The sequence below is a fragment of the Gymnoscopelus braueri genome (assembly GCF_963280865.1).
Source record: "Gymnoscopelus braueri genome assembly, chromosome: 11".
In the NCBI taxonomy this organism is placed as follows: Eukaryota; Metazoa; Chordata; class Actinopteri; order Myctophiformes; family Myctophidae; genus Gymnoscopelus; species Gymnoscopelus braueri.
The window spans coordinates 30,967,316-30,980,359 of NC_137613.1; the positions used below are offsets into that span (position 1 = coordinate 30,967,316).

The following is a 13,044-nucleotide window of genomic DNA, read 5'->3' on the forward strand; positions in this document are numbered from 1 at the left end:
CTGTTTTAGAACACTGTTTCTTTCCCTGTGGCTTCAAATGAAAAATGCTAGAACAGGATAACAAAAAAAACTGAGGATAGTGCAGCATCTAACTGAGAGGCCCTGTTAGCAGCGGGAAAACACCCACTGACACTTGATTAACATTTCTCATGCTTTAATGGAATAAGATTGCTCATAACTGGTGGTTTTGCCTGGGTCATACTAACAGTTTCGGACACCAAGGAGCCGAGGATTCAGATTGGTCTGTGGGCGGGGCGGGACCAGAGCCTTCCAATAAATATTATGGTCTGAGGGCGAGGCGGGACCAGAACCTTCCAATGTAAAATTCAAGTCTCTTCCCTTCCTACTGCGATTTGTTGAGCACTATCCAATCGGCCATGAAGTGCCTATCTAAAAGTTGACGTTCATGAAATCAGGCTCAAATGGAAGCCTCCCACACTGTGAAGCGGAGTGAAAGCAACTCAGTCTGGATTCCAGGCTAGCTTCTTACAAGCAAATGGGAATTGATCAAAGGGTGGAGCTAGTGGAAACGCTATGGGGTCACCAAAAACGTTCATCCTGGAATCTGCCCATTCAATTTTCAGATAATGTGTGTGCTACAGGAAAGGCCAAGGGGTCATCAGTCAAAATCAATCTACAAGCTCACAACGTGTTGCACTGCGATGCATTGTGGTCGGCTATTTTTTGGTGTGCCTCGCCGGAGCTCAACTAAGTATATGAATCACCTTTAAGCTACTGTACGAGTCGTGAGTAAGCAGAATAGGAAACAACATTTAGGCGTGCAAACACACAAACTGTAGGCTTTGTCCTCTAAACTTGTCAAAGACAGAAGCTCCAGGCTCCTCAACAAACTGGAACGGAGAGAAGACGTCTGACAGAGATAGAGCAGGAGGGCAGGGACATTCTTGAGTGCATGAATAAGTCTGATTATATCTTGTGTTCAACCGACTGACATACAAATGCTTGAAATTTGTATGTGCATGTTCTGATAGGGATGTGGGATTTACCTGCAATTGTTGTGCAATTTCTGGTTTTCATGGGACAGACACCCATTGTACGAATGGGCTAATTAATTCAAATACGGCTTGACAATAAATTGTCTCTCTTTGGTAATAATATTACCAAAGATATTATATCAACTCAGTGTAGAGAAGCACAACCTCGGATGAGATTGCGTTTACTCCATCAACTCATTTAACGACATCTGTAAGATGTATACAGCTTTGGAAAACTTTCTTTTAGCTTACTTTCAGTTACTTTCTTTCAGCTTTACAATCACAGGGATAAATAGTCATTCCATATCATACGTTCCTTGCATAATGAGCAGCTCTGTCACCAGAGATCTGAGGCTTAGAAAAGGATTACACTGACTGGTACAGTAATAAATGTCGTCATGGGAAACAGTTACTGTGTTAAAACAGAAAAAAGTTATTTCAAAAATACGTATTATACATTACTAAAAATGTACTTTTTTCCCCACAAGCTTATATTATACAAACCTTGGCAGACAATACGAAAATTAGTTTGCATCCTGGAAATATATTTTCACATAATACATATTTTGTTCACTCAAAACATACCATTTCCCATATATCTTCCCTAAAATAGCCTAGATTTTGGGCAATCTTTGGATGATGTATAGGCTCTACGAGGGCAAAATTGTTCCTCTGTAAAATAAAATGTGTGTGATGCAGTGAGGAGCAGGTTGGCAATGAAGCAGCGTACGCATTTTATTGAGACAAATGAAACAGTACTGCTCCACTGAGTAGTAACAGTGAGAAAATACACACACTTAAACGAACGGCTGAAGTGTGGAGAGCAAACAATATTATTTGCTTTGCTTAAAAGACTACGGATCATGATGTACAGTATGTTTGTATTGTACATGAAGTCAACTGTACAGCTTTGTGTGTCTGTGTCTGTGTGTATGCAGTAACTCACCAGCCCCTCCTGGCCTGTTCTCTCCACACTCAGATGTTCATCTGATCCCTTTAATTTCCTCACCTGAAAACACACACACACACACACACACACACACACACACACACACACACACACACACGTTGACTTGGACTCAATACACAACCATACAATACACAGCAGTGTTGACCTCTCTAACACAAGATTATCTTACATATGAACAGTGTTGGGCTATATTACTTAGGAGAGTAATATGTTACTTATTACTCCTTTGAAAAGTAATAATATTATATTACTTATTACTTGGAATCAAGAGTAATATATTACGTATTACTTTATATTACTTTCCCCGCGCCCCCCGCAAAAGAAAAGACGTGTACAGTTTTTAGCCTTTTAGAACTGAATCCAATTTAATGGAACAATAGAAAACAGTCAACAGTCTTTATCCTTTTAAGTATTTTGCTGCTGCAAATTCCATATTTGGAATTGGAACAATAATTATCCTTACAGGAACAACATCAATCTGAACTGCACACACTGGCTGCAGCCTCTCAAAAACTGAAACAATAAAGTAAACTTTTTGAACATTTCTTAACCTTTTCAACACATCTTACACCAGTCAATATTAATTAGCCAAAGTGCAAGGGGGGGAGGAGAGAGGAGAGGAGATATAGAGCAGTGGTTCTCAAACTTTTTCATGTCAAGGACCCCCAAATTGACACTTATTAGCCCGCGGATCCCCATTTCAAAAGATATGCCAGGGACCCCCATAAGAGAAGATTTTTTTACGACTCTAGCAGTGATTCTCAACCATTTTAATTTCAAGGACCCCCAGTTTGACATGCATTAGGGCTACAGACCCCCATTTAATGGCATTTGGCATCACTTGGACCGCAATTTATATTGTAAAACCTATGTCAATTTAACTCTGAGAGTGTACAAATGGAACCAAATGTACCCGTTAGGGTCCATTTGGTTCCATTTGTACACTCTCAGAGTTACAGACCCATAAGGGTCCATTTGGTGCCTAATCTATCATTTAGCTGGGGACCCCCTGGAACTCCCTCAAGGACCCCTGGGGGTCCCCGGACCCCACTTTGAGAACCAATGATATAGAGGAGAGAAGAGGAGAGGAGAGGAGAGGAACACTGTTTCCTCTCCTCATCAGCAGTTCGTTTCCCCGACCTCCAGACAAGTGACGCAGGGGGACTTCTGAATAGGTTGCTTTATTGGGATACAATGCGTGTCACTGCCTGCCCCTGCCGGTTCTCTGAATTTTTATTTTTAAATAGGCTCTCATGATTAATTGACCATATATATGAAGTTAAACAACTAAATTCTATCCGAACGATATCTTATAAGTAAATTCCGTGCATAAAAATAGAAGTTTGAGAGCTTTTTTAAGTTAAACAACGGCGGAGAAATACACGACGCGGCGGTCGCATACGGGTCATGCGCTACGTCATAACTGTGCGCAGGCTGCGTGCTAAAAAGAACTGATCTGCAAGCTAAAAAGCATCTCTGTTGACGTAGGTTGATAGCTTGTAGATCTACTCTATTTTTGCATGATGCGACAACTTGCCTCTACGAGAGACGGAGAGGGAGTAAAAAAAAGACGCTCGTCATCAGTAACGAGTAACGAGGCCTTTTTTGACCGAGTAATATGGTATTATATTACTGTTTTGGCAGAATAATACCTTACTTTACTCGTTACTGGGAAAAGTAATAATATTACAGTAATATATTATTATTAATTCGTTACTACCCAACACTGCATATGAAATATCCTATATTAAAATTGCCTAAAGGGTGGGTAGACCGTGGACGCCATTGCTCCGATCCACACCAAACTTAGCACAAACACTGTTCAGGGGTCTGCCATGACAATAGTCACACCAGGGGCCACATGTGGCAATCCACACACAAACACTGTACACCAGTGTTATGGCAGTGTTACTGTTTAACTCATTCAATCCGGGAACGCATCTACAAATGTCTTCTAAATCAGTTCTCTGAAACTCTCTCTGATTGAATGGGTTAACAATTCAAATGGCAATAACTCTGTGATCATTGCTCTGCAAAATACAGTAGGACTAGATTTGAAGGCTGTGTAGCGGCCTGAAAATCGAGTTTTAATAAACTCTGGGTTCAAGTTTTCAAATGGAGTACTGAATCTTTTAATCCAGGATTTTCCCTTGACGTCGCAGGGCTTGAAATTGCGACCCCCAGGTTGAGAACCACTGCTCTAGTCAACACATCCAGACTAGCATCATAGTGTTCACTTGGCTATTAGCTCATGTATCCATGGTTACAGCCAAAAAGGGCATTCTCTAAAATGAGCTGATATACCAATGGAGAATGTACAGTTAGTCCTGCTGTCTCCTCATAGAGGGAAGCAGCCTATTAGTGTGTTTTCCACAATCCTCAACTCTAATGTGGGTGAGGTGCTGAATGATTTCTTTTTTTCTCAGCATCCATATGACATGTTGCACAGGGAAGCTTATAGCTCACATTTCTAAACCCAGAGATGCAGTATGTAGAAGCTGAGCTTGACAGCATTTCTGGGAGATACAGTGCAGTTGGTAGAGTAGCACACAAAGTCTGCATAGAGACAAGACTACATTAATTAGGTATCTGTACAGCATTAATTGGATGCCAATTACTGTTGTTTGCAGCTGTTCATTGACGTAGTCAGGAGACACGCGAAGGATACTATCTTCAATAGTCTAATTAGACACTCTTACCATTTAGAAAATATCTTAAATCACAACGATTTATAACTAGCACAAAATAAGCAGTTAAACATATTCACCTCACTTGTGCTTACTTATCTAAAAATTCTATTCTAGTTATTTAAAATAAACAATTGTTTTATATAAAATATAAAACAATTGATATTTAAATTGTGATCAGAACACCTAATTATTGTATAGGATTATGCAACATTCCACTTCAGTATTACCATTACATTTCTAGGAACAAACTTTGAATTAATATAGGACTGTCACCAATTTGTGGTGTGGTTTGCAACGGCCGCTGAAAACGGATTCAGTTGCGATTCTGTTGCACCGATCACAGTTGAGAGGGAGAGGTTACTTTAGCGTGACCGTGACTTCAAAATATTAGCAAGGCAAAGAAAAACAAGCCGTGTCGAGTCTATGAAACGTTGCAATGGTTTAAACATCTGAGCTGAAAGCATATTGGAAACTTTAAGATGGCCAGAATGAAGAAGACTACAGCGGCACTACAGCAGAACCGAACACTAAAACAAAATGAGATCTGGTCAAGTCCGGTATGCAACTCACTGAACCTCACTTGGGTTTACACAAGCGTCACAATGGCATCTATAAACAGACAGAGAAACATGCATCTTCAGTGAAATGTCAAACACCTTCCTGAGTGAGTGAGCCATTCCTGGCTGTGGCCAGTGTTTTGAACTGTCAACTGTGTGTGTTTTTGTGTGTGTGTGTGTCTGTGCACACACCTTGGCACTGCAGTCAGAGTGGCGTCTGGCGCAGGCTTGGAGTTGATTGATCCAGAACTGTTGTTCCTTGGCATCAGAGGCTGCAGGGACACACAATGCAACACAACACAATATAAGAAACATTACATGATCCAGACAATGAGAAATATCACTACAGTATAACACTATTGTATCACTACAGTAAAACAACACTATTATATCACATTCACTACAGTAAAACACTATTATACCACTACAGTATTTAACACTATTACTATCTCACTACAGTATAACAATACTATATCACTATAGTATAAAACTATTATACCATTACAATATAACACTATTATTCTCTACATCATATCATGATATTGTCTGTGTGTGCGTGCGTGCGTGCGTACTAGCATGCGTTTGTGTTCTTAATGTGAAGCACGTTGAGTTTACCTACTAAATGTGCCATACAGATAAATTGACTTGACAACCTGACAGACATGCCTATGGCATGTCTGATTTGATATCCAGAGACAACACACACACACACACACACCTTTTTTTATCTGTATTTTATCTACTTTTATTGGTCTGTGGAGGAACTTTGTGACCAAATTGTTTGGTTAAAATACTGTTGGTTCATACACTTAACAATCTGTCCTCTTATCCACATTACAGTAGGCCAAGCAAGAGGACTGACAGTGAGAACTGTACTTTAACCAGACATGGGCCGGCTGCTTGCTCCAGGCAACACTATCCTTTCCTTCCAGATCTCTGATTGATGAGCTCAGAATGTTTTCGCCAACAGCTCTGATATCACGGAAGGTCAAGTCAGGCCGAAACGTCAGCCGACATAAATATGTACAGTAAGTCAAAGAGCTGCCGGAGGCAATGAATGCCCTGATCTATAAAGCTGCTTTACTGCATCCTAAATCACGGTTTTAGTTGGCCTTTAACGTTTTAGTCAATGGCACGAGACTGCTTTAGATCTCGGTCCATTATGAGACCGATTATACCAGACAACATCGTAGTACATTTTCTAAACTTATTTGCAAGATGGGGCACTTAAGGACTGCCTGAGGCGTCACAGAGTTACACAGATCCAGCAACACAAGAGACCTGTCTCCATGGTAACTCATAAGAGAGAAGTGACGTGACATAATTCTTATTAATTAGGAACTGAAAATAACATTGTCCTCAAGTGCCCGAAGGCAATATTACTACTCTAAAAGAAAAAAGAAGAAAAACGACAAGGATTGAACGCCTAATCCTTTACGGGAGGAGGTACATTTTTATCTATCCTATGACACGTTATTTAGACTAGAGATAGGACTTACGTCACCATAGGGTGAAAATATTCACACTTGTCACGCTGCCCACAGCTGCAGCACCAGCGTGAACTCTTATAAAAGCCATCTTAACCCATTTAGACCAGAAAAGCATCTTGTGTCATTTGAGATTTCTTTGGCTATTAAAAAAAATAGCAGATCTACAAGCTCATAGCGCGGCACTGAGTGTCGCGCTACGAACTTGTAGATCTGCTATTTTTTTGCGAACATGTTGTGCTTCTGGGGGTCCCTGGAACAACATATTTTGAGATGGGGGTCCGCGGCCAAATACATATAATTTTGTGGGTCCTTGACGTGGAAAAGTTGGAGCACCACTGATATAGCAACATAATGTTAGGATGTAGAAAACATTTTTAGATATGTATTTGGCCGCGGACCCCCATCTCAAAATGTTTTGAGATTTGAGTTACAAATGAATTTGGAAAATATATATATTCAAAGATTTGCAAAAAAACAAGCTATGATCGGTGCCGCGCTATGAGCTTGTATATCTACTATTTTTGAATAGCCAAGGAAATAAAATTACACCGATGCGTTCCCGGTCTCAATGGATTAAGAGAGAAGGAAATTCACAGAAAATGAGACATTCAGTGTAAGTCTTTGATGAGCGCGGTGCACACGCTGTGCTCAGCCATGGAGCGCGGCTGCTTTTGTCTCTGAGGGGAGCAGGTGCCGGGGAGGTATGAATACAGGAACACCTGTACCCAGCTGTCATTTGCAAAGACCCCCTGCCGGGATTCACACTCCTTCAACCTCCCTATTATACATTGTATACAGCATTTCTGTTCCTCTGTGTGCACTCACATGGTAAGCGGTTTAGGAGAGGAGGTTGACTGGAAGAGCAGGCACTCCCCCAATGCAAGAGACGAGCATGAGTATTGCCATGTTCCAGAATGAAGCAGTTGCATTGTGTTTTACGTTTATAAAACGATATGTTTATTGTTTAGATGCTCATCCCCACCGATATCCTATAAACGCTCATATAAAAAGGAAACCAAATGGGCTACAAACTAAGTTGATGGACAGGATTAAAGTGGTTGACCAATTCAACTTGACACGGAATCCAGCGAAACCGAAAATATCCGACAATACCCGAGACCCATACGGGATCACATCCGTGTTTTATTATGGTCAATTGGGTCCAGGTCGGTTCAGATTCTATTACCTTGCGTCCCAGGTCTGTTGATCATTATGCATAACACCTGGGTGGATCCGCGAAGACTCGTACTCAGTGCTGATGATCAGGAGAGAATAGCATGTAGTGCTGTTTAACTTATGTGATGATTATGCTCATATAGGATCAGATTACTGCAGCGCAAAATAAGGGGAGAAAAGCTGCAAATGCATGCCAGCTGAGTTGAGAGAGCAGATGCTACGTAGCACACTTCATTAGCATATTATCACCGACTATCTACTGGTAGAACAGCATTTTGAATAGCAATTGTAATTATTAGGTTTGTCAGCTCCATATAATATCCAACAGTAAGAGTTGGTTCTGTAATATCTCTGAACTAATCGAATCTCTGAACGAATTTAACGGGTCCATTAGGGCAGTGGTTCCCAAACTTTTTAGCTTGAGACCCAAAAGAGAAATTTGATGTCTCCCCAGGACCCAAACTAGTGAAAATAGCCAATCTACAAGCTCACAACATATATTTTCCCTCTAATTAATGTATTTCGTTTTTAATGGAATTCTTTGGGAAAACGTTTGAATTTGTTTTTGACTTGTGAATTTTTTTAATAATGAATAACAAAATGTAGGAAACAAAAAATAAAGGGGTGTTTACTCGCGACCCATAAAAAGTTTGGGAAACAGTGCATTAGGGTTTAGCTCCGTCATGTTGGACCTGTGAAGACCTCTAATGCAGGGAGAGAATTTCCCTTCAGACAGAAAGTGATTCCCTTACTAATGTTAATGCTATATATCTTCATTTAAAAACACATCATAATATTTATGAACATGGGACCACGCCAATGAGCTGTGCCATAAACTAACACAGTGGGCAGGTTTTATTATCTGCAATAAAAGATGGGGAAGGTACGGTAATATTGTTATGGACAAAAGGGCCATTAACATTACATTTAGGACAGGTGTATTTAATACCTTTTCACATAAGGTTATTGATCCTAACCCATTGATTGCATTGTTTGGTGTAGTCCTACAGGAGTCACCAATAACAACTCATAAAGCTGACGCATTTACTACGCTATGTAGACCTTTATTAATCCCACAGGGTAAATTCTGCTCAGGTGGTCATGATGAGCGCTCAAGGGGGGAGCTTTTAGGGGTTAGGTGCCTTTTGCTCAGGGACACTTCGACACGTACGTGTAGACTGGGCAGACCGGGGGCGAACTGGTAACCTTCAGGTTACATGACGGCCTCTCGACTCACTAAGCTACAGCCACTAGACATCTGATACTCTTTAGTTGGAAGAAAGTTATGCCACCATCTCACAAACCCTGTTATGCCTTCAAATCTGTCACTCCTTCAATTCCATCACTGGTCTTTTAAATCTCTCACTTAAAAGTGCAACTTGGACTGGGAATAAGTGAGCATCTACATTATTATTTTCTGTGATGTGTACAAGCTTATTGTAATTGAGGAAAATCTAAAGGAATAGTTCACACCAAGAAATTACTTTATTCCCATTGTTTACCCACCCGGTGTTGTCTTTGACTCGTGCAGAGTTTTAGTTGTAAAACATTCCATAAATCATTCCAAAAATGACTCCACGTAACAACAGCAAAGCTATATAAGAAATCTGTCCATAAAGTCCAAAACACCGCTCATATTATCATTTAGATTCTGGTCTACTGAAGTCCGCTGTTCCAGAAATATCACCAAAGAATTTTAAAACACCTGGAAGCTAAACCGGCTCATGCACGAGCAAAGAACGTGCATGGGCGTGCCCGTTCCAAGGGTTCAACCGGAGCTTATTCACATGCACACGAGTGCATGTGACGCGTGCATCTTTCATGCATGAGCCGGTTTAGCCAGTACGTTTATTTTCTCGTTCTATAACCATAGAAAAAGAAAATATAGAACGTGAAGAGATAGAACAGGCTGCATTATGAACTGTGTTTTGGACTTTATGGACACATTTTTTATATCGTTTTGCTGTTAAGTGGAGTCTCATTAATTCCATTCATCAAGTGATTCTTAATTTTTAAGGAATGTTTTACAAAATTAAACTCTCAGCGAGTCAAAGACACCACCGGGTAGGTAAACGATGGAAATAAAGTCATTTCTTGGGTGAACTATTTCTTAAAGCTACTACATACAGTACACGTACCCCACATACAGTAATCATTACTTTGGAACAAACTGCCTAGTTTTTACCTCTTGAACCCTGGCGTCCCCATACTGGGCCTGGCAGTAGTACATTCAGCGAAAATAAGGTCCAGGGTATTTTCTATGAAGAGATTTGGTGTAGAGGGAAAGAATGAGTGGGCCTAGGATAAACCCCTGGAGGACCCCGATCAAAGAAGTATATAGGGTTTATAGGGTCAATGATTCTACTGACAAATTCAACAATGGTATTGTATCACAACAAGACACAGAACTCGGAAATTGAGCTTCAAGGTATTCATTTGATGAATGCCTCTGTCGCAATTGAAAGGTCTAATGAGAAAGTACTAACGAGGGCCTGTTCTGCATCTGTCCATTCACCAGGAGCTACAATAGACTTCACTTTCCTGGTCGGTGAATTGCATTTAAATGCCAAAAACTAATTCTAGGAGGTGCTTGGATGGTGGCTGAATGCTATACAGACAGACAAAGGGAGAGAAAAAGACGAAGACAAAGAGAGAGAGACAGTGAAATAGACAGAACTACTACCACTTAATTGCTAGTCAATTGTAGTACCACCATCAGCACATAATCACACTGTTGCTGATTACAGTGATGAGACCATTTACAATTTACAGTTTAGGCATTCAGAAGACGCTCTTATCCAGAGCGACTTACAAGTGCGAGATCACAGAAAATGGAATGGTAACACTAGTCAACAAACAGAGTAAATGGTCACATAATTAGAGTGCAAAGAGAACAAGGTCGTGTTTTAAAGAAACTATAACGGGTAAACATCAAACCTACGGTAGCATCTGTCTACACAACATAGTATCTCACTCACATTCTAAGCATTTCTGGAAAAGCAAAAAAAAAACGTATCTAAGTAACAACACATAATATGTGAAGAATTAACCAACACATCTGCATAGTATAACTAGCATCTATCAAAATAGGCGACAAGAAGTGATACAAGGACAGAGAAGTGCGAGGGGGTGAGGTGGAGTCTGAAGAGGTGAGTTTTCAGATGGGCAGCGAGTCTGCCAGAAGCAGACAGAAGCAGTTATTGGTCCTGATTTTGATACGCATCAGAATCAATGCATGTACCAGCCAGGGAAATCTAATTAATTTAAGGAGATATAATATGATATCAGAATTAATGGAGGCCATTCTACAGAACAGAACTAGGTTCACTGTTGCACTGTTGCAGAATCAGTTGGATAAAGGAACCGCATTGCAGCTGACGGCTTAATACGAAGGGCTCTCAAACTTTTTCATGTCAAGGACCCCCAAAATGGCTTAAAAACGACATTGCAAAATAGCAGCTCGAAATTTTTCATTCTTTTTGAAAACGCTTGACAATAATGACCCCAGAAAGAACTTAAAATGGCACAATAATATAATTAATTGAATTTGAACTGAAATTATTTTTTATGTATAATACACACATACACATTATTTTTTTCCTTTGTCTTTTCTTTCCTGTCCAATTGGCTACCCTTGCGGCCCCTCGCGGCCCCCACTTTGAAAACCTGTGGCTTAATAATGATCATTATCTTTTGGACAGGCAGGATTTAATTATTCAGATACATAGTGCGGTTAGGAAGATGGAGGTTGGCATCCTAATCAGCGTGTTCAAAAATGACTCGACCTCCATCAACACATGACTGCTTTCAGCGAGGTGTAGAATGATGAACAGCTTCATCCCACGACGTCTAATCATTCAAGCATGATTTAAATCCTCTCCCTCCCAATTTCTCTCTCTCCCCCTCTCTCTACTCTTCTCTTGACCAACAGTAAAATACAAGGCCAACTGTTTCTCCTGCACCAGGTAATAAAATTCTGGCGTTGCATTTTATTTCATTTTTTACTTTAGCACATGACCTTGTAGACAGCTTAGTCAGTGTTCAGCAGGCTGGATCCACCTCAGCTTCCGCTACATGTCACAACTGTTGTCCCCGGTCCAACGGAGATGAATAGTGATTTTTACGTTCACACAGAATGAAATAAATTACTATGAGTCATGATCGTGTACAAATCTCAAGGCAGCTTCTGAATCACAGAAGTCTAACACAGTGAGCGCAAGCCAGTGGTTCCTAAACTTTTTAGCTCAAGACCCAAAAGAAAAATCAGATGTTTGCCCCAAACTAGTGAAAATAGCAGATCTACAAGTCCACAACGTGTCGCTTCGCGCCGCATTGCGAGCATGCAGATCTGCTATTTTCACTACTTCTGACACATTCGTTTTCTAATTTGGGGGCTTTCTTTGATTATTTTTCTTTTATTCATGAAATTATTTTAGAAAAATGTTCATTTTGTTTTCAACTCATGAAAATAAAGGAAACAAAAAATAAAAGGCATATTCACTCGCGACCCACGAAAATGGATCCGTGGATCCACAAATCGGTCCCGACCCACTGTTTGGGAAACAGTGGTATAAGCTACTGGTGGTCTGAAGGGGTCAAACAAAGCTGCTTTTCAGACAGTATCAACACTGAGAGGCTAACTGGATACCGACTGCCACTTGAACATTGAACTTTATCTTTCCCCACGAGGAAAGGCCTTTCCGGGGGTCACCATGGCAACCAATGTCAAATCTGAGCCTACCTACTAATCTAAATAACCGACTGTGTAAAGGGGCTTTGTTCCTCCCCTGTGCTGTTTATGAAAAATTCTACATTTATTTCAAACGTCGCCATTCCACTTCCAGCAACTCCACAAGTGAAAAAAGTATTTTTTTTTACTTTCTTATATGCAGTAAAGATAAAACGTCTGGAAAGAGCTGGGTTTTTCGCTGAGTGGATTCACTAAATCATGCACCAATTATCTCAATGGGTCTCCAGGAGTTCTTTGACTTGCGAGTGTGTTTTCCTTCAGCTCTAGTCAGTAACAAGTCATACCTCTCCAGTGAACTGTATAAATCCTCCCCTGTGCCTGGAGGCTATGCCTCCCACCTCCATCTCTCTGTGCGATTATTTTCTTTCCTCTTAGCGTGTACACGGATGGCTGAGTTATTCATAGAATATAGGCCA

At 40.5% G+C, this 13,044-nt stretch overlaps 1 protein-coding gene across 2 annotated transcripts in view; it reads right to left on the reverse strand.

The window, feature by feature from the left end:
* Positions 1–13,044, reverse strand: part of osbpl10a (oxysterol binding protein-like 10a) — a 90,274-nt gene that overhangs the window by 55,975 nt on the left and 21,255 nt on the right. For both annotated transcript variants that reach the window (XM_080441545.1, XM_080441544.1), the window contains exons 3-4: positions 5,405–5,484; positions 1,942–2,004 (exon numbers count right to left, since the gene is read on the reverse strand). In XM_080441545.1, the coding sequence (XP_080297671.1) occupies positions 1,942–2,004; positions 5,405–5,484 (143 nt within the window). The remainder of the gene's footprint in view (positions 1–1,941; positions 2,005–5,404; positions 5,485–13,044) is intronic.